This window comes from Neocloeon triangulifer, unplaced genomic scaffold (assembly GCF_031216515.1).
Source record: "Neocloeon triangulifer isolate White Clay Creek 2 clone unplaced genomic scaffold, ASM3121651v1 ptg000012l, whole genome shotgun sequence".
NCBI classification, from domain to species: Eukaryota; Metazoa; Arthropoda; class Insecta; order Ephemeroptera; family Baetidae; genus Neocloeon; species Neocloeon triangulifer.
This window is the reverse complement of record NW_026775554.1, coordinates 18,412,645-18,432,650: the sequence shown is the minus strand read 5'-3', so window position 1 is coordinate 18,432,650 and position 20,006 is coordinate 18,412,645. Positions and strand designations below refer to the sequence as shown.

The 20,006-nt window shown below is 38.8% G+C and overlaps 4 protein-coding genes across 6 annotated transcripts in view; 2 read left to right on the top strand and 2 right to left on the bottom strand.

Moving 5' to 3' along the window:
- LOC132197624 (CCR4-NOT transcription complex subunit 6-like) overlaps positions 1–1,765 on the bottom strand; it is a 50,793-nt gene extending 49,028 nt beyond the window's left edge. The window contains exons 1-2 of the mRNA XM_059621020.1: positions 1,606–1,765; positions 653–781 (exon numbers count right to left, since the gene is read on the bottom strand). Of these exons, the coding sequence (XP_059477003.1) occupies positions 653–773 (121 nt within the window). The 5' untranslated portion in view covers positions 774–781; positions 1,606–1,765. The remainder of the gene's footprint in view (positions 1–652; positions 782–1,605) is intronic.
- A 7-nt stretch (positions 1,766–1,772) lies between these two features.
- Positions 1,773–3,441, top strand: LOC132197625 (large ribosomal subunit protein uL1). The gene is made up of 6 exons (XM_059621021.1): positions 1,773–1,928; positions 2,035–2,227; positions 2,286–2,499; positions 2,564–2,846; positions 2,905–3,023; positions 3,084–3,441. Exons 1-6 carry the CDS (start codon positions 1,913–1,915, stop codon positions 3,363–3,365), a joined length of 1,107 nt encoding a protein of 368 aa, XP_059477004.1. The 5' UTR covers positions 1,773–1,912; the 3' UTR covers positions 3,366–3,441.
- LOC132197623 (ribonuclease ZC3H12A-like) lies at positions 3,421–15,387 on the bottom strand. 2 transcript variants are annotated; one of them, XM_059621018.1, is made up of 7 exons: positions 15,065–15,387; positions 5,986–6,307; positions 5,784–5,922; positions 5,353–5,727; positions 5,052–5,296; positions 4,541–4,961; positions 3,421–4,480 (listed from the first exon to the last, which is right to left on the bottom strand). In XM_059621018.1, exons 1-7 carry the CDS (start codon positions 15,287–15,289, stop codon positions 4,063–4,065), a joined length of 2,145 nt encoding a protein of 714 aa, XP_059477001.1. In that variant the 5' UTR covers positions 15,290–15,387; the 3' UTR covers positions 3,421–4,062. The 2 variants fall into 2 exon arrangements, with proteins under 2 accessions (XP_059477001.1, XP_059477002.1); XM_059621019.1 differs by lacking the exon at positions 15,065–15,387 and adding an exon at positions 9,844–10,008.
- A 1,478-nt stretch (positions 15,388–16,865) lies between these two features.
- LOC132197627 (sideroflexin-3) lies at positions 16,866–19,932 on the top strand. Of its 2 annotated transcripts, none has more exons than XM_059621022.1 (8): positions 16,866–17,026; positions 17,247–17,406; positions 17,936–18,106; positions 18,165–18,263; positions 18,455–18,616; positions 18,673–18,800; positions 18,857–19,041; positions 19,102–19,932. In XM_059621022.1, exons 2-8 carry the CDS (start codon positions 17,255–17,257, stop codon positions 19,159–19,161), a joined length of 957 nt encoding a protein of 318 aa, XP_059477005.1. In that variant the 5' UTR covers positions 16,866–17,026; positions 17,247–17,254; the 3' UTR covers positions 19,162–19,932. The 2 variants fall into 2 exon arrangements, with proteins under 2 accessions (XP_059477005.1, XP_059477006.1); XM_059621023.1 differs by having other exon boundaries at positions 16,893–17,037.
- Positions 19,933–20,006: the final 74 nt, after the last annotated feature.

The window sequence follows — 20,006 nt, the reverse complement described above, 5'->3', positions numbered from 1 at the left end:
CCAATTATTATATTTTTATTTTTACAAAATCGCGTCTTCTTATCAAAGAATCTAAAATCGCCGTTCGCACGTGCAGATAAAATTTTGGCGGCGATTTCCATTGCGTGCCTTATCTGCGCGTCTCTACACATGTAAAACAAAGCGGCCCATTTATCACCACGAGGAACACTTTGTAGCTAATTTGTTTCAACGGGCGTGCTTTTCTGCATCAACAGACCAAACTTAACTGTGTTTTGAAATTTTCCTGCTGGCTAATTTATTCTCCCCACTCAAAACGCGTGTTTGTTGGCAAACGATTTCAATTGCTTATTTTGTACCAACGATTGGTCGATGAAGCCAAAGAAAGGAACTGATGTCACAATTATGTTGTAGTGGCTTTTGCATGACAGCAGCGGTAAAAATGCGCGGATAAAAATGAACCCTCGAAACAATTTTCCAAAAACAGAAAATTTAAAAGTGCAGTTTAAAAACTAAAATTATTCATTCCAGCTTGGATTATTTCACTTTCTGTGGTTTAAATGATAATGTTGATGATGTTAAATAATTATATTAAGTTTTAATATCAGTCAAATTGTTTGCTTGTGGCCGATGACAAATGCACAAAATACTAATTTCGTAGGGTAAAGGTAAATTAATTTTAACTTCAAAATACCTGTTATCTCCAACTCTGGCCAATAAGACTTCTTGCCAGAGGCGACCTCATCGGGTGGCATGTAGGTATGGGTACGCCGGTGATTATTAGTCTGCTCGTATCGTGTCTCCTTCCGCGACATGCTATAACCTGCGAAGATCCCACGTCATTAGCAAAATTGAAACAATTAAAAGATCAATTGATCATGAGTCTAACGTAATCAAAGAACAAAACGCAAGGTTCCGACTCCAGCTTCGCAAAGAAAAATATTGTTTTCTACTTTATCACAGAGGTGGAAAAGTCACACAGCAACGAGGACAAATTATTTCAGGGCAATCCAGTTTTCTTGCATAGCTGATCAAGAAACTGGACTTACTCGTTCCGAATTGAAACAAGTTCAAAAACACAATAATTTTGTTTATCTTTTCCTATTAACTTCTGCTTTCTTCTGATTATTTGAGTTGTTCCAGCTTTCTCGAGAATGGGCCAACAACAGCGGATTTATTATCTTTCAAAAAACCGAATTCAGCATAAATTCATGGTCAAAGTTCAATTTCGGCGGACCGATCGGAGAAATCGGCCCCCATGACTCGACAAAAATTGCTTTTCTCTCCGCTAATTGCCCAACTCGCGACTCGGTCGGCGCGCGGAAAAAACGGGCGACAAGAAAAACTTTCTTTTCATTTCGCGAATACATAAACATACATATCTCTCTCATCTCTCTCGCCAGGGTCGGACATAAGATTTTGCTATAAAGAGAATAAGTAGACAAAGAAAGTGCCCTTCCGCACTGTTATAAGTCCCGGCCACCCTCTCGAGGGTCTCACAAAGCCCCTAGAGACCTGGGGCCCCGATCGGTGACGACCAATCGGAGAAAACAACACAATCGGACCTTGGCAGCTGACGCCAAGGCCCCAGTTCAGGGGTCCCTGACGGGGCCCCTGGGTCCTTCAAGCGCCCTCAAAGATTCTCACCTTCATCTACTTCCGAAAGTGTGGTAATCCGAATTATCTTGGGGTTGAGAAAAGCTTGCAACAAGCTTTCTCTGACGTAAATAAACACAACACGAACAACTGAACTCGTTCAGCAATGGCTCCGCGATGCTCTCATCCGATTGGCCAATGGAAGTTTCTCGCAGTCGTCACGTAAACTTGCAGTGAGGCCGCACAGTGGTGCTCTCTGTGCGCTGCCCTCATTGGCTTTGAAGTCACGTGACCTGATTTAGCCAATCGTACGGCTGCAATTTGCAATGTTTTGCTTGCGGACCTCTGTCGGTCAAAAATGGCAGCACCCACTGGTAAGAAAAATCACATTAGGTGTATTTTCCGGTAAAATTTCTGCATTTTGGCTTGAAATAAATTAGACTGCGTGTGATAATTCAATCTTGATTATTTTATCTACAGGTTTACTTACGAGAACTGTGGCTGGTGCCTTGCTGGGACGGTCACTGATTAATTCTTTGCTTCGGCCAACATGTGTCGAACCATGCCGGGGGATGGCTGCAAGGAAGGGCATCAGAAAGGAAAAGGCAAGGAAGAGGACAAAAGTTGAAATCCAGAAGGTGGTGTTTGATCCGCTCAGCCAAAGATCAAAGAAGTGAGTGATGCCATTAAAGTGCAACATTTGGAGTTTTTAATAATTTTGCTCTCATCAGGAACCAAGTGGCGTTTAAACCTAAAATGGATGATGATCTTTGGCGCCCTGTACCCATGGATGATGTGTATCCATTCAAGTATTTTCAGCAGCCAAAGTACTCTTTTGAAGAAGCTGTCCAGTGCCATCGAGAGACACATGATCCAACCATGTACAATAGACCGGACGCTCTGCTCAAATTGGTAGTGGAACTTGATTTGCACGGCGAGAGGAAGGTTTGTAATTTGTATAAATAAAATCGTTACCAAGTGTTCTATTATCAAAAATTTTATTTTTCAGACTAAGTTTTTGGAAAAACTTTTTGGCCTGGTCGACACTCCTCATCCCTTTGATCAACAAATCAAGAGAACAATTGTCGTATTTACTAAGAATGGTGATGACAAAAACAAGGCCTTGGCTGCTGGTGCATCAGTGGCCGGCGGCTCCGAGTTAATCAAGGGCATCCAATCCGGTGACGTCACCCTAAGAAACGTCGATTTTGTCATATGCACACCAGATATATTATCAGAATTGGTGCCTTTGCGAGGAGTTTTCAAAAGAGCTTATCCGTCTACCAAGCAAGGTTCAAGAAATTTTTTCCATATAAATACATGGCTCTTTAATAATTGGTTGATTTATAGGATCAGTAACTCAAAACACAACAGATGCAGTTCGTCGATTTTTGAATGGCATTGAGTATATAGTTGAGAAGGATGACCGTGAGCCTGAATTTGGTTGGTTTGAGTGCAATATTGGCACGGTAGGTTACCGTTCATTATTCTGGTCTCCAAGTTTTACATTTTATTATAAATTATTATAGCTGAACATGCCTACCGAAAATTTGAAAGAGAATATGATGGCAATTGCTAAGGACCTCATTTCAAAGGCACCACCTAAAAAACAAGAACCCATATTGTGGCGCCTCTTCCTGTCAAGTCCCCCTGGATTTGAAAAATTTAAGCTGGATCTTTTCCCCCTGTTTGGAATACAAGAATACTCTATAAGGAAGAGGAGAAAGCCAGACACGAAAGAGGACAAACCTAAAGTCACTATGCCAAAAGAGTCTGAGGATGACGCAGAAAAGGTGGCCGTGAGCCAGTAAGGTGTTTTGTGGTGTTGAATCTAGTTGAACCAATAATAAAACTTTATAGTGTTATATGTCAACAGAAAATATAATTTTATTGTTTGCATATTTGGACCAAAAGTTGCTGCCAAATATTTGCATTAAACGTCAGTTTTACACTGTAAAAATCTCTACATTCAACATAGAACGTTAAAGGATGAATTTTCAGCTCGTATTTTGGCAATTTGTGCAGCTAAACGTAGAGAAAATACACATCCATTAGAGGGAGAAACTAATAATCAACTCATAGAGTTACTTTTTTATCCACATTTCATGCTTGAAACGAGAATTTCAATTACATAGAAACAGGGGTGCAGCACAAAGTACCCCTATTATACACTTCCATCTCATTTAAGCGTCCGTTTCAACCAATTTGGTTGGAAAATCTGCAGCTAGGGGCCACCGTGAAACACCCATAGCAATAATTTTACAGAAGCACATTTGTGCTGTATAAGATTGGTTTCAACGTCATAATTACGACAAAGGGTTCCAGAGCTAAATGGGGCATACTAACAAAATGCAATTTCTGGCTTTCTATAAAAATCATTCAAGCCTTGAGGCAGTTTGCTCATGACTAATAAATTCTAAAAAAATGGAAAAAAAATAACATCGAAAAATGAACTTCGCCAGCTGGGATAAGATTGATGCTCTGGCAACCCTGCACACTTATAAACTCCTAGGGTTTAGGGAACATTGTGAGGATGAGTGTGCAGATCTTCTGCGGGTTTGTCTCTTCGGGGAGCATGCTCATGGCAGCTTGCACCTGCTCTGCAGGAAACAACGAAGAGAGGTGGTAGTTGATTCTGCTGCGTGCCTCTGCGTCGACATGAGGAGGTGCCCACTGAGGAGGCACCATCAAGTTTGGCTCCGAGCTGGCGCCAACATGGTTCAACTGAATATGGCGCTGCTGTCTAGGTGCCGGTGGCCACCGAGGGGGCAGTGGTTCGGGTGCAGATGCGATTCGGGTGACACTCTGGTGCATAGCCTCTGCAGCTCCAAACTGATGTGATGTTTCCCACATGGGCATTCTGTACTCATTTGCACTCGTAGAGCACCGACCAATGGGTCTGTGTTCAGCAGGCCCACCATAGTTCCTATTGATATAATTAAAAAATTAGTAAAAATTACTCCCAATTTTTTTTTTTCAAGTTTACCCTTGTTGAAGGTGCAATAGTCTAGGGTCGTAATTGGGGTTAAGCGTGAGCTGTCGCTGCAATTTTCGGTGCAGGTTGGTCGGTTCAGTCTGTTCGTGCTGTGGGTTGGCTGGTGGATCGGATAGTTGCTTGCCGAGGGGCATTTGGCCACCCTGGGGTACCATCATGTGCCAATCTTGGTTCATATGACCAACAGGAGCCCACCTTTGTTGCTGCTGCTGTTGAGGAGCAACAAAGGAAGCATGGGGAGGTGGCACTCTAAATCCATAAGCTACATTTTCGACACTCTTGCTTTTCGAAACTCCTCTTCGCTCTGTGCTTGAAGAGTTGGGAACAGAGGACCTTGTCCTTGACAGCGGGGTTTTACGAGGTTGCTCACTTGGAGGGAGACTCAGTGATTTGCTACTTTTCAACTGGTCACCTAAAACAAAATAACAAAATTTTAGTTCAACTCACAGATTAGCTGAAGATTTTTAAACAATCTCTACATTAATCAATGAATGTGTCTTACCTGGGCTAGCATCTCTACTGGCACGGGCCTGGAGCTGCCTTTGGGCGTGCTCCGCCAGTCTTTCAGACACAGACTTTAGGGGCAGAGGACCCCTCTCTGGATGAGCGTATTTACACTTGTTTCCATAAGTGCATTTTTTGCCATACGGACACGGTCTAGGGGGATCAGCCTTTACGGAGGTAACACGAAGGAACTTGTCAAGAGTCGGTCCTGATCGGCCCAAAGGATCATCAGGTGGCATAAATCTACAAAAAAAAAATTATCAATAAAGGACAAAGTAGTTTTGATTTCAAGTACATACTTGTCATTGACAAAAGAGTACATTAGAATTCGCTCTTCAACGACTTTTCGGAACTCAGGGCACTGGCTGAGAAGGTCTCGGTAGTTGTCGTTTGAAACGACAACGCCGTCTGTCTCCAGGGCCAGTTTAAGGATGTAGCGATCATCATAGCAGGCAACTCTTTTGCCGCCAACCAACCGTGAAGGCGTGAAGACCAAAATTCGTTCGCGCTCGAGTTCATTGAGGATTTCTTGGTCTTTAATGGGTCGTTCAGGTCGAGATGCCTCCTTGCGCCAACGAGGAACAAATACTGTGATGTCTTTATGGCCGCGCGCTTGAAACCACTCGACGCAGAGTTTAATTCCTCTGCAGCTAAACATTTCTTTGTTTCCATGGCTGAAACAAAAAAATGCTTTTTAGTAAACATACAATAAGGTTTTGTTTGAATTTACCTCATGGCCAAATTGCTTCCATCTATGACTATGTGCCTCAGCTGGTTTGCTGAATGGGCATCTTCACTATCACCGTCGTCTATGTCGTCAACCACCTCGGCACCCAAAAAAGGAGCAGTTTCAGAAGTAGGAGAAAAATCTGCAAAATTTAAAGGATATTCATGCAAAATATGCTCGAATCTCAATCAACAAATTTACTAACCTGAGCAACTTCTGGCCGCGCCAAGTTTGATGAGTTCTGCCAGGAGCTCGTTCTGGCTCGGGTTTGTTCCAATTTTCGCCAACACCACTTGCACCTGTCGCTCCGTGTAGCCCAGTTTGAGACCGAATTCCACTTTTTGAGTGTAACCCGCAGGCGGCGCCGACACGTACTCGGCAAATTCAGCGCCAAGGGTATCGGAAACGGTGCGACTCACGTCGTCGTGACCGCGAGGTCCTGCATTCGGTGCTGACTCGCAGTCCGAGTCGTAACTGGAGTCCTCTTCGGTGCCACCTGCCTCGGCGCACGACGCGTCCACATAACGCTGAAAGCACAATAAGAAATATTCATTAAGTAAATTTTAAGTTGCATTGTAAAATAATTTGTGTTAAATCATTAAATGGAAATAAACGGATTGAGCGAAATGATTCACGCCTTAATAAAAAATGGATAACTTTATTACCCTACGCGTAAAAAAGGTGCTTTTTTAATTCTATGACTCATTCAAGCTTTAATTAAGTTCTCGTTCTGTTGGCACTGCTTTTTGCTTGACTGTTTTAAAACAGAGTCAGCTCGGGCAAAAAAATACAAAATAAATTGCGTCTCTTGTGCGACCTTTTTGCATAGCTGCTTTAAATGTCTGGCCAATGACGCACTGGAAGCGTGATATGATATGTATTATGTTTATCGCCCCGATTCTTTTACGTCAAGCAAGAAAGGAAAATATAATCATCGCGCAATCCTATGATTCTGATTTTTATTTAATTAAGTTAAAAATAAAATTTATATATTTATCTTCTAATTATTCGTGACTATTAATTCAAAATAAATTTATTTTTAAAGTCTTCCTATCTTTCCAGTGAGGTTAAATGTCAAAGTTTAAACTTAAAATGAATTAAAAAATTTGCTGGATGGTGTTACAATTTAATTGCAGGTTCATTAAGCTCGCGTGTTTAATCAGCAATGAAGCGGATACGCAAAAAGAGTTCATTGGATCCGAGCGCTGGAAACAAGATCGATCATCGCCAACTGACTGACTGAATCAAATTCTCAGCCAACAGCGCATCCTGTTCGGCGATAACAATAACGCGAAGGGAAAGAGCAGAAGCGAGCCGTCACGACCGCTCAAATCTTGAAGCCACAAATTCGGATGTGGATGTTAAGATAAATATAAATAAAAGTTTCTTCAACTGCGCCAGAGATTTTCAATTCATAAATTTCTAAATTTTATAATTAACTAATATTTCACTGATTTCACTTAGGAAGAAGGAAGAAAATTTAAAGCAATATAAATAAATATCTTTATTTCAAAGCAGGCTCTTCTTGTAAGTATGAAATGTAAAAGTCTCAAGGTGAGCGAAAACTTTTGATGGCCAAACTAACTTTCACTCAAGCAAGGATGAAATTCAAAATAATTTTCCGTCGGTCATCCAATCAAAGATCGTTCAAGTGTCAGCGAGAGTTCCCTTTAAAAATTTCTCCACGCGCGTTCGGAAAATCCGCACCACCGTCACAATCAGACAATGGAAAAACGTCAGACTTTCTTTCACTGGGTACTAAAGATTAGTACCACGTAATAGCGCCGCGCGCTCATATGCTCATAATAGCAAAAGAGCTTCGCCAGCAGAGAAAAGAAAGTGCTGAGCAGAGAGAGAGACGAGCAGGATCTCCGCGTTTCCACAACGTAACATTTTTCAAACTCTCGCAGCCTACATTCACTGCAAGCGAGAGCCGCGCACGAAATTTGCTTACGACTGCGTGCGTAAATATATACGGGAGTGTACACATGGAACGGAAAGTTCCCAATTGCGATTAGTGCACCTGTTATTTTCCTTCACACTCGGCGCTTTGTTTTTCTTTGAAACTGCGCAGCGGTTCTCGTCGCTCCTACGCGAGCCGCTTGAAAAATTGGCAGACGAGAGGAATGAAAAAAAATTCTTTGAGGATGAGAAGGCGCAAAAAAACGACCTTTGCTCAGGGTTCGCCGAGCGGCGACCTTTGCAAACAGGTTGCCAGGTATTTCCAAACGAATCGATTTACAAACAAACCAAAAGAATTAAGGAAAGAAAAATCTGACAGGGCGATAGAATGGAAAAATTTGTCTTTGCAAGTTAAAATTGAATACTTGATTCATTTGGATAAAATTTTAAGTTATTAAAAATTAAAAGAAATGAAATAATCGATATTTTCAAGTGTTACTTCAAAAACTGCTAGTTTTCAACAATTTTTAGATTAAATATGCAAACAAGAAAATAAAAATGATGAAAAATCATAGATTTTCTAAAAGCAAGGGTACAATTTCAATAATTGACGTGGAATTACATAAAAAAAATTATAATCAGACTTCCAATTCATAAAGTACATATTTGATTTTCGCTTCCAAGTAATTCTACTGTTAGATATTTTTTTCCAATAATTAATTCAATTAAATTAATTGACAAAAAAATAAAGTGTATGTCAAGTTCTATTAACACTGCGGTGAATCATGATTTTAAAAAAATTTTCGCTGCGGCTATTAAGTGATGTGATAATTTCTATCTTCATTTTCCTTTCCACTCCTAATACAGAATCAGATGAAAAAAGTTATAATCCAGGAGATGAAATATTGTACCGCAATTTGTACTGAATGAAATTTCCGGCTGATCCACTAATACACATTTATGCGACGGAGAAATGGAAGGTGCCTCGCTCGAAAACTGGTTTTCGCTCTTTCTCCAATTGCGTTTTTATGAGACAGGCGGCTTGAATGAAACGGATCGAGCCAGCAGCTCCCACGCCATCAATGAAATTCGAAAAAAATAAATCTTTTTTCCAATCCGTCAGGGGGCTTGCGTAATTAGCGGCGGGAGACGTGAAAAACATAAGTCACCTCCGCATACAAGAGGCGAATGGAATCGAGAAGAAGATCCGTGTACAGTGGAAGGCAAGCGGAGGAAAAGGTCCGTCCGTGCGTCCGCCCCCACCTGACACGCGACCCACCGAGTAGCACCGAGTGACGTCACGCGAACGCCGGTTTGTTTTCTCCACGTTGATATCACTGTCACGCCAAAGCAGAACGAAAAACAAACGAACACGTGACAAAGCACTTGTGCTCGTTGTTTGATTGCAAATTGGAACTTTACCAATGAACCGGATTTCGATCAAATTTAATTAATTTATCCGGAAATGACACAAAGGCACTTCTTGAAATTGGCTGATAAAACTGATTCACTCCAAAAGGCTGATAATTATGTCCTAATCAAACGTCAGACTGGTCTTTCCCCGCCGGTAATATCTTTTTTCTATTTTGTCCTTGATGAAATCATCATTGATTGTTTTAGGACCGGTCTGAAAAAATTCCCCATTGGATTGTTGGTGGGATTTGGCACCTTATGGCGCAGTTGATAAATAATGAAGGAGGCACACAAAAGAGGAATAAAAAACCGAGATGTTTGTTGTGAGCAAGCTGCAGTGTTACATCGTCTTTCATTTCCGTACGGAGTAGGAGAGAAAGATGTATAAAAGAAGGGATCAATACAGACAAAAAATAGCTTTGTTCAAACAAAAACTCTTCAAATAAATACTAAGTTGTACTAAGTATGAGGAAAAATTTGTAAATTTCAATCAAAAATCGTATTTATTATCTAATATTATATTTTTCCAACTATTATTGTAAGAATAAATCAAGCAATACTAAAAATTCCATTTTTCTTCTTAAAATTTCAAAATATGCTTGTAAACTGATTTTATTTTATAAATCATTTTTTTTTTTAATTTCTAATCTTCTCCATATTTACTAGACTAACACAATTTTCTTTGTTGACTCGCCCACGGCCAACACAATTCACTGACAGTCAACTAATTGTCAATTAAATCTTTTACCTTGTCGTTGAGAATCATTTGAGCGGAATCAGTCTTTTCGTCTGCAAAGGTAATCCAGCATTGGGGCCGACTAATCCGTTAGCCGTGTCAGCCGAAGATGTGCAAATCTTGTGTACGAAAAAAAACTAGTGTGTCTTTTCGCGAGCACGCAGCGCGCCCGACTGAATGCTCTTCGCACTGGCCACCGGGAGAAAGAGGAGGCGGAGGAGAGGGGGAGATCCGGGAAGGGGGCGCCTGCTGGCCGGTGCGGCCGCTGACCTGATTCCCCCGTGACTGGCGCAGCTTCCGGGTCTGAAGGTCTCGTTAGGGGCCCAGACGCACCAAACGACACCTTTTCTCCACACTCCGGACACATCCTCCTTTTCCCGGCGGCTACCTAAGTCGCAACGAGTGCACCAACGCGGACAAATTTCTTTTTTATGGCATTGAACTTGCTCCGGCAGTAATGACCAAGAAGTGCTGCTTTTTTTCTACAGTAACGCAGTTTATAATTTATTTATATGCTTGTCAACGTTTTAATTTTATTCTGAACCTTGTAGCAATAAATAAATTGAACTCGATATTGGTTTTCCCCTAGATTAATTTAAATGCGTTCAATTTTCAATGAGTTTCATTTATCATTTTAATAAAATAAAAAAATTAAGTCGTTCTTTTGATTTTGAAACCACAGTAGTGTTTATTTAGATATATGGAGAAAAGGAAAAGAAATGATAAAATGAAAATTTTAATTTTGTGGTAGAATTTCACGATCGAGGGCTGATTCATGGTGATTTGAATTTCAACTCTTGTTTTAATTTTTTTTTTAAGAAGAATAAACCGAATAAACAATAAATATTATTAATAATAATTGAAAACAACAATGATTATAATATCTTTTAAGTTTCTATCGCTTTATATTTTAAAAAATTTTAGTTTCATATTTCATTGACTGAAATTTTTAAGGTCTTATTGCTGTAAGTTCTTTTTTAGTTAGGATAAAAATTTTTCGTAAAAGTCATAAGATTTTATCGCAAAATCAAATATTTGCGCCGACGTCAATTTGCTGCACTCGTGCGCGCGAGTGTGCATTTATTTTATTTTGTGACGCAAGAGCTGCAGATCCTGGAGTGTTGGCGGCCGAGCGAGCGCGGGCCTCGAACCCGGTCCTTGCGACACCTGCCTGCCTGCCTCTTTCTCTCTTTCAGCATTCGCCTCTTTGCATCGTTTGCATTCCTTTTCTTATCTCGCCTCGATTTATTTTTCACTCGTTCGCGTAACTCTGCATGTTCGAACTCATAGTACTTGGCAACCGGATTCGAAAGCAAAGCGAGAGACGCAAAAAGGAAGAAAGTGACGAGTGCATGAACGTAAATCCTTGAAATGAACGTTGCAGAAAATTGTTAATTTTAATTACAATGGCCAAATATAAAATGGTTGAAATTACAGTGATAATTAATTAAAATTGCAGAGACTTTCTATTATTGCCTTTCTAGTTAATTAATCAAAATAAATATGAAAACATTATCAGCAAGTTTATTCAAATACCGTTTTTTAGAGTGGAAAATATCAAAGATTTGGAAGAAGTTTGCACAAAACTGAACTTATTCCTTTTGACCGCTGAAAAGACCAGCACAATTATTGAGGTAGGTTTCCTTGTTCAAACCTGACTCGATATTGCCTGTATTTTTATATATGCTCAGTCAATTCATTAACAGACACTGAGGCGCAGGCAATATTACCAAACATGCAGAAAACAGAATGTTGTTAAAAATCTTACTTAAGAATTAAAGCTATTTAAACGCGTTGGCTTGCAAAGCATTGTTTCACGGTTTCATTCAAATTAGAGGCATAAAATATAATTTTATTTGAAGAAAAATTTATTTTATGTTTCTGGAATAAACGAATTGAAACAAATAAAATTTGACTTCCAGTAAGATTTTTGAAGGCCTTGCATCCCTAAGTTTTAATTTTAAAAGAATATTTTTCCCCGGTTTTCCTAAAAACACTGCTTGGGCAAAAAAAATTAATATAACACTCCTTGTTGAAAAAAAATTTAGCACCTGGCAGTGCGGTTAAGTGTTAAATATTTTTGCATAGCATTCACTTGTCTCGTCGCAACAGCAGTGAAGAATTTCAGATTTTATTACCATCGCGCCGCCGAATATTTACTTTTGTTAATGAATCTCGACTTGCGTGTATGAAGAGGAGACTTGCAAGGTTATTGCCAAACATTTAAAACGTAGAAACCTGTTGAAACTTAAAAATTACCCAAACTCATTGTCCGTTCGATTACAGACGGGGAAGCCCATATAAAATAATAATTTTTTCCGTGGGTGAGACTGAGCATTAGAATATTTTTACTTCTTTCCTACGTCACGAAAAAACCAGGAGGAAAATGTCGATGTTGGTCGCTTTCTTGCTTAATTACGTGCGATTTGCGTGCAACAACGGTTTCCATCGAAAAAGAGAGAGATCGAGTGCAGCAGCCTCAGTCGGAGCGCCTTCCTGTGGAGCAGGATGCGCTGCTGGCTTGGCGCTTCTCCTCTCTCTCACTTTGTTGAATTCGTTGCCCTCACTTATACGTCCGTCTTCTCTCTAATTCTACCTGAGCAGCTGCTCGTCTTGCAGGAGGAAAGAGTCGTGACGACGCCAAATCGTGGCCGGATTTGCGCCTCGGAGCGAATCAACTCCCCCGCAGATTTAGGACCCGGCCGATTTCATTCGCCTCGTTGAAGCGAAATTTGCGACCATTATTCTGCGCCGTTGGAGGTTCGATCATTTCAATGGGTTTAATTATGTTTTAAGGTTTTAAATTACAAGCATAATTTAATTTCTTCCTCCATTCACATCTCTTTTCAAAAAATGCTAAATTGTACTGTTGTTAAAATGTATTTCACAATCTTTTTTTTTTAATTTCTATTTTTAAATTCAATTTTTGATCAGTTCCTTCCCAATTGCGTACGTTTGCATAATAAATTATTTCCGTCATATTACTTGCAAGTTCTCAGGATTTTACTTTAATTTTCTAAACAAAGCTTATAGCTAAAACTTGTTTTATTCATTTATAAAAAATCTGGGAGTTGCGTTAAGAAAAACCAAATTTATCGACAATACCAATTAGTGATCTTATTTATTTATTTTATTTTTTTATTAATTCAGGTCACTTTTTTCATTTTGATTGTTTCTTTAATGGTAGTGTGGATTGTTTTGTTTAAATAATTGTATGATTAATTTATATAATTATTGCAATTAATTCTAAATGTGAGAGCAACGAAACCAGAAGATTGCATTTTTTTCGTCAGTACGATTTTGTATTGACTGAGTGACCTGAAAAGAGCTCGGTCGCCCTGACGGATCCCAGCACCGAAGGTTGCTACGGAGGCCACAACTTTTCTTCGGCTCGTCTTCTTTCTCCGCTAACCCACATTCGCGCCTCCGCGCGCGATCCAAATTCTTTTGGTGCCAAATCCGCGTATTTTTTCGCCACTTTTCAATTGGCACGATTTTCCTGACGTAACGACGGGGCGCAAAGATTTTGATTCATTTTTTTTCGCTCGCCGGGCGTGGTGTGCACAATAGGGACCTTGAAAAAGACTTCCTCCTTTTCGGCGTCGTGCGTTCGAATTCGCGAACCGATCGTGCCCTTTTACAGCCACGGCGAGTTTCGCGAATTTCGATTCTTCTCTGAAACAAACCGCCTGTGACTGACTGGCGGTTTTTCGACGCGCGGATTAGAGTCGACACGCCTGCGGCGGCGGCGGTCCTCAGCTTTTCGATTGTGCTATCTCTCATATTGTGCTGCATCATTGCTCATTTTTCTTTTTCCTTGGGCTCACAAATGTAATTAATTTAAATTGCGGCAAAAAGTGCGAAAAACGTCGAGTCAGGTTGCAAATTATCGGCCGCTTCTTTGCGAATAATTTCGTCGCAACTCATACAGATTTATTTCAAAATAGTTACAATTTGTATTTATTTCAAGAAATAATAATTTCCATCTGAAATAAATTTAAATTGTTGTTTTCAATCGCAGATTTTCATAATTAATTTCATAAAAAATTGATTGAAAAAAAATTGTTTGAAAATTTTTTCATTTCATATTAATTAAATAAAATTTACTTTCCTAAAAATTAAAGTTTATTAAGTATAATTTTAATTTATAACTTTTTAAATAATAATAATCTGCTTTGTCTGATCTTATCAAGCATGATATTTAACTTTAGACATAAGTAGCCTGTTCAAGGCGTTAACTACTTGATAAAAAAAAAACCAAGACAATCGCTGTCGGTCAAAGTTGAATGCCGACCCTGAGACGAATGTACCTTCGCCTTACCTGAAAAGGTAAGCGCTCTTATCCTGCCAAGTATGACAATGCCGCCGACGCGAAAATTATATAATGATGGACGTCTCGGCCCGACACTCTGCTTCTCGGAAAGGCTAAAAATAGAAATACGTAGCCTTTGTGCGACCTGAGGAAGGGTCAAGTTACTTGGAAGGAAAACTGCAATTAAATTCAGTTTTGCGAATTTCAGCGTCGGGCAAAAAATAATAACCAGGGGTATTAATTTGCGGCCAGATGTCCGGGACGGAAAGAGTGACGTGAAAAATGAGCCGAATTATTTTGCAACACGTTTCGGCCGCGCCTTCCTCTCACTCGCGATTCTTTATTTCACTCGCCCATTCATACGTAACGAGCGAATGAAGAAAGAAAAATGCGCCAACCTTCGATGTGATGACCTCAGCAAGCAGCTCATTTATTTAACCTTCTCTCGAGATCGTTTCTCAAAATCGTAATAAAGCAAATAGCACGAGTTGCAAATTCGTTAATTTGCATACATGATATTAATTTATTAATCATAAATATAAATTAATAACTTAGGCAGCATAGTTATTTGATTTTTTTAAATTGGATGTTTGATTGAAAAATTTAATAGAAGGAATTATCAGAAATCATAAATTTTATACTTATAATTAAATAAATTTAAAAAAAATTATTTAAAGTTGAACAAATTTTAATTTAATTTGTTATCAAAACATTGCTTTTTCTATTTCGGTTATATAAATATATATATTTTTTTTAAATATTTCCTTAACATTATAATTACGATAACAATTATCAAGTGAAAACCTTTTTCCTTCCTGCTCTGTACGTGTAAAGTATTTTGTAAAAAAAAAAATCATTGCAGCCCAAACACGCCCATTGATGAACAGCCCTATGTCTCGAACACCCTTTTCATGGTCTCACCTGCAGACGGGCAACAAGGTCTGGGGCTTCAGAGGCGGCCGAAGTGGTGCACACGGTGAACCAGGCGACGTCGCTGTCCGAGAGCTGCTCCTCGGCTCGCAGATTGACCCCGAAGAGAGCGCGCACCCTCTCCAGGTTGAGGCGTGACAGGTGGCGCCGCCGAACTCTGACGAGGCGCCGTGGCGTCGCCGCCGCCGCGTCATCTTCGTCGCCGAGCGCATCCATCGCGCTCAGGTCGTACCTTCGCTTGATGTCCGAGAATTTCTGCGCTCTCTTCGCACCGACCGAGACCAAACTGCGACCTCAGCCACCATTTTCGGCCGTCGCTGCTGCCTCCTGGCGGAGAGAGCACCAAAAAACTCATGGTGCACTTCTGGGGGAAGACTTGCCTGTGGCGCCAAACTGGGAAACCTAGGGCAAAGTTTTAGAATTTTTAATTTTAAATAATATGATTACAATTCATAGATACATACTTGATTTTCGAGAAATCTAAATCAAAACCGGGAATGAAAATTTTTATTTGTAAATATTAGGAAAAATTAGCAGAAATCAAAAAATGATTAAAATTACATCTCAAAAACATTTTATCGAAGCATAATATATATTATAATGCTCAATGCTCATGGATTGTAAAATCATAACTTGAACAAAAAATTAAAATTCAAAAAAAGAAAATAACTAGATTTCCTACGTTATACAAGTAACTCATTTTCAAATTTTTAATATTTTTTACCTTCGTTCAAGCTGCCTTCAAGTGCCTTCAAGTAACCCTTTCATCTCGTCAGTGATATAATATCACTGATGAGAAGAAGGGGTTACTTTGAATATTCATTTTTTGTTATAATAATAAAAATAATTTTAATACAAACTGTTTAATTTTTGCACAGAAAAAGGATTTGAGTAATGGAATAATTTTTAGTTACGCTTACATACCAAAAATTAAACAAGTTAAAATTGCATTTAATTAGGCTTGAAAAATAAAATTTGGCAATAACTGGAGCAAATTATAATTAAAAATTTCTCTTGCAGTGATCACCATTAAATATTATCAGAGGAAAAAATTTAAGACAAATTAAATAAATTTATTATATTTCATAAAAATATTAAAAGCGTTTTTATCGCCCACAAAGTTATTGTTGCATTATTTTTTCTTACATATCATCATAATGAATGGGATGCGCATCTTGCAAAGATTAATGTGCTTTTCATTTGAGCGCCAATCGTCTCGGCTCTCTTGTTAAGAAGTAAGTGTCTGGATGAGTGTTAAATCTTTTAGTGCTGCAGAGGAAGATTTTAATATATGTTTGAATCTTTTGAGTATCGCCTTGACCTGCTAGCGTGGAAGACGACAAAATTTGGCCCTTGGTCAGGCAGTGGCTGCTCACTTAAAAAAAGCCTAGATATGTTAAATTATAATATTACATGACTAAAAATTAAAATACTAAATGAAGTGGTTTGAAGAAAATTTAACATAAGATAATAAAAACTCTGAAATTAATTAATGACATATATTTCGCTTTAATAAAGTTTTTTAAGCAAATATTTAGGTTTGGTCTTGGAAAATAATGCGTATGTTTATTTTTAGTATTTTTGGATTTTTTAGACTTATTGCAGCTACATATATTTTTTATTAAATATAATTTAACCCCAATTGCCTTTATCTTATTGCATCTCTCATGAATGGATGCTATTTTTGTGTTTTTGCTCGTGCTTTTCACTATTCGGGCATGTGGCCAAGAAAACGAGAGAGAATTCAGGCTGCGCGCTCAATCTCTCGCTCATAATAAAAAACGAGCCCTCTCCCCGCCGTGACGTCACTGGTCGAGGCCACCAGCGAACCACGCCTCCTTTGTCCGATCGCCCTCTGCCCTGACTGAAAACGTCATTCGGAGAATTTGGAACATCTTCGTCGGGTGGTCAAGCGAAAGGAAAGGGTCACAGGGCGACGGGATTGCAATTCAGGTATACACAATGTACGACTTATCTTAAAACATTCATACCCCTGTAGATAATCGACCCGTTTAACGAAAGAGCCTCTTTCGAAATTCGGCAAAGTAAATCGATCGCAACGTCCTTCAAGGACGAGTGCGTTCTCGCAGTCCATGAATGCACACAAGAAAAAATTTACATAAGGCTGGATTTCTCGAGATTTTACTGAATTTCTGTGTCATTTTATCTACAGTCTGGAAGATGTCGGTAAGGGTGAACTTGGACGAGCCGCGGTGGGACCAGAGCACCTACAATGGTCGTGCTCAGCACTTTTTTTCGACCACCAACCCCCTCAATCTGCTGTGTTCGTCGTCCGAGCTGGATGAAGCCAAAGAACTTGTCACTAAGTACAAGTAAGGAGAAATTTAAACTAAACCCTTATAATTATGTATCATTCCAATCTGTGGTCCTTTATTTGTATTTTAAAAATTAATTTTAACACAAATTTATTTCCTTTTCTTTTCATTGAATTTATTATTATTCATTTTAAAGTGTAAATCACAAAGGTTTTTATTACATAGACTGTTTTGATCTATTTTTGGCTTATTGTTTAATTGAACAATTAATCAAACAGTAATTAATCATTTTGGAAGTTTGCTCAGAGCAATCAAGCAAAGTATTAAAGACAATATAATTATTGTTCAAATTTTAAACTTGTTAACATATTTAAATATTATCAATAAAATATATATATTTATCAAGATCAAATTAATTTTTAGTCCAATTTTCTTCAAACAAAAAAACAAATGTATCTTTTAACAAAGATCTTTAGTTGTAGGGTGTTAAATACCGCGAAATACCAAGTTTATTTTTTGCACACTTAAAAAGGATATTGGAATGCAGTACATGCAAAACAGTACTAACTCAATCAACATTCCACAGACAGGGAGTTGAGATTCCTGGACTGACAGAAGACAAGATCTGGCGGGCCAAGCAATTGTACGACTCGGCATTCCACCCCGACACAGGGGAGAAGATGCTGCTGATCGGCCGGATGTCGGCGCAAGTGCCAATGAACATGACCATCACTGGTTGCATGATGACTTTTTACAAGTAAAGAAGAATTAAAAACACTTTTTTCTGAAATTTTAAGATTATGATCTATTTTTAGAACCACCCCAGCTGTCGTCTTTTGGCAGTGGATTAACCAGAGCTTCAACGCCGTAGTCAATTATACAAATCGCAGTGGCGATTCACCCATTACTGTCAAGTAAGTACATTTTTTCAGATAACTCAATTATTATTCACTGTGTTTATTTTATTTATTATTAATTATTTTTTTGACAGTTTATAGTGGAATTTTTAAATTAAATAAAATGTAACTACAAAAAATATTAGGTTTCAGTCATTGGAACTTTTTTTTAAATGTAAGTTTTTTTATAAAAAAAATTGCCGTTTTAGACAGCTGGGAACATCATACGTTTTGGCCACTGGAGGTGCCCTAGTCACTGCTTTAGGCTTAAATAGCCTCGTCAAGACGGCGCCTGCTCTGATCGGACGTTTTGTGCCGTTTGCTGCCGTGGCCGCTGCAAACTGCGTCAACATCCCCATGATGAGGATGAAGTAATTATTTTTTTTTTTTTTTTCAAAAAATTTTTAGACTTAATTACTTAATTTAGGGAAATTCAAGAGGGCATCCCTGTCGTTGACGCCAATGGAAACAAATTGGGAGAATCGAAAGTTGCCGCCAAAACAGGAATCATCGCTGTCGTCCTTAGCAGGATCGGCATGGCCTCTCCGGGCATGGGTTAGTGAAACACAAAATTGAAATCTTTCCATGACTGACTGAATTTTTTATGACAGTTATTCCTCCTCTTGTTATGAACACTCTGGAGCGTAAAAAGGTACTGGCGAAAATTCCATGGGCCAACGCACCGTTGCAGGTGCTCCTCTGTGGCTTCTGTTTGACATTTGCCACTCCGATGTGCTGCGCTCTCTTCCCCCAAAAGGCCTCCATAGCCGTGGCAGACCTTGAGCCAGAGCTAAAGGTTTGTGGCTTATTTAAATAGATTTTAAAGCAAATTTTTACTATTCTATTATTATTGCAGGCCAAAATCGAAGCAATGCCTAATGCCCCAACCACTGTGTACTACAACAAAGGTCTGTAAAAGGAAGATTACCTGGGAGCAAGAGCAAAATTGACAATAATAGCGGCGTAAAAAATCGCCGTGAGATGCATGTGTAGAAAAAAGTAGTTGGGTATATCAATGTAGTTAAGGTATAAATCTTTGTGCAAAGCCACTCAGATAAGATCTTGTGCCATTCAGGTGCAAATGAAAATAATTCTCATGTGCAATGTAGTTGTGAGTGCCATTTTTAGTTCTGGATGGAATTTTGCCCATGGCCGCAAGTTGATTTTTATGGATGTTGATGGATCCGCTATAATTTATTCTTGGGCAATGTGCCAAGTGCACAATAAATGCAATTATACATGAAGAAAAATAACTGCCGTTCAATTAAAAGTGCAATAATGTGATTTTTAAACTAGACGCATTGGTTCCTAGAAATATTTTCTTTTTTTACACACGTTGATTTACCTCAGAAGCGCACAGCAGTTGTTGAAACATCACTTGCCTCACTCGGATCACACATTTTAGTAAGAGAATTTTTTGCGCAAGTACTTTTGCATTCCATATCTAAAAATGATATAATGTTAAGAACAGCTGAAGCTGTCGATATATCTGTTTTATCCGCAGAGTGATTTATCAAAGTGGTTGTGCTGTCGTGTTGTGAAAGTTTATTGACGCACAAACGCTTTTTTTAAGTCCATATTAATATAATTGTTATTGTGCATGAATAATTGAAACTAAAAAAATTCTGTATGTGCTGTGGGGCTCAACTCTGTTGGACAATAATAAAATGCAATCGTTGTTGATCAACTAGATTTTTCATTCATTCAACATGAATTCGGTAGACTTTTGGATTTTTAGATCTAAACAAATCAAAATATGTT

What these genes read in the sequence shown, in the direction of transcription:
- LOC132197625 (XM_059621021.1), top strand. An exon ending in ATTTGCACGGCGAGAGGAAG is followed by an intron (nt 2,500 to 2,563) that starts GTTTGTAATTTG and finishes TTTATTTTTCAG; the next exon opens with ACTAAGTTTTTGGAAAAACT. An exon ending in TTATCCGTCTACCAAGCAAG is followed by an intron (nt 2,847 to 2,904) that starts GTTCAAGAAATT and finishes GTTGATTTATAG; the next exon opens with GATCAGTAACTCAAAACACA.
- LOC132197623 (XM_059621018.1), bottom strand. Translation starts at nt 15,289, where the DNA reads ATGGATGCGCTCGGCGACGAAGATGACGCGGCGGCGGCGACGCCACGG. An exon ending in ACCTTGTTGCCCGTCTGCAG is followed by an intron (nt 6,308 to 15,064) that starts GTGAGACCATGA and finishes TTGTGCTTTCAG; the next exon opens with CGTTATGTGGACGCGTCGTG. An exon ending in CTATTGCACCTTCAACAAGG is followed by an intron (nt 4,481 to 4,540) that starts GTAAACTTGAAA and finishes TTATATCAATAG; the next exon opens with GAACTATGGTGGGCCTGCTG.
- LOC132197627 (XM_059621022.1), top strand. Translation starts at nt 17,255, where the DNA reads ATGTCGGTAAGGGTGAACTTGGACGAGCCGCGGTGGGACCAGAGCACC. An exon ending in GAACTTGTCACTAAGTACAA is followed by an intron (nt 17,407 to 17,935) that starts GTAAGGAGAAAT and finishes AACATTCCACAG; the next exon opens with ACAGGGAGTTGAGATTCCTG. An exon ending in GATTCACCCATTACTGTCAA is followed by an intron (nt 18,264 to 18,454) that starts GTAAGTACATTT and finishes TTGCCGTTTTAG; the next exon opens with ACAGCTGGGAACATCATACG.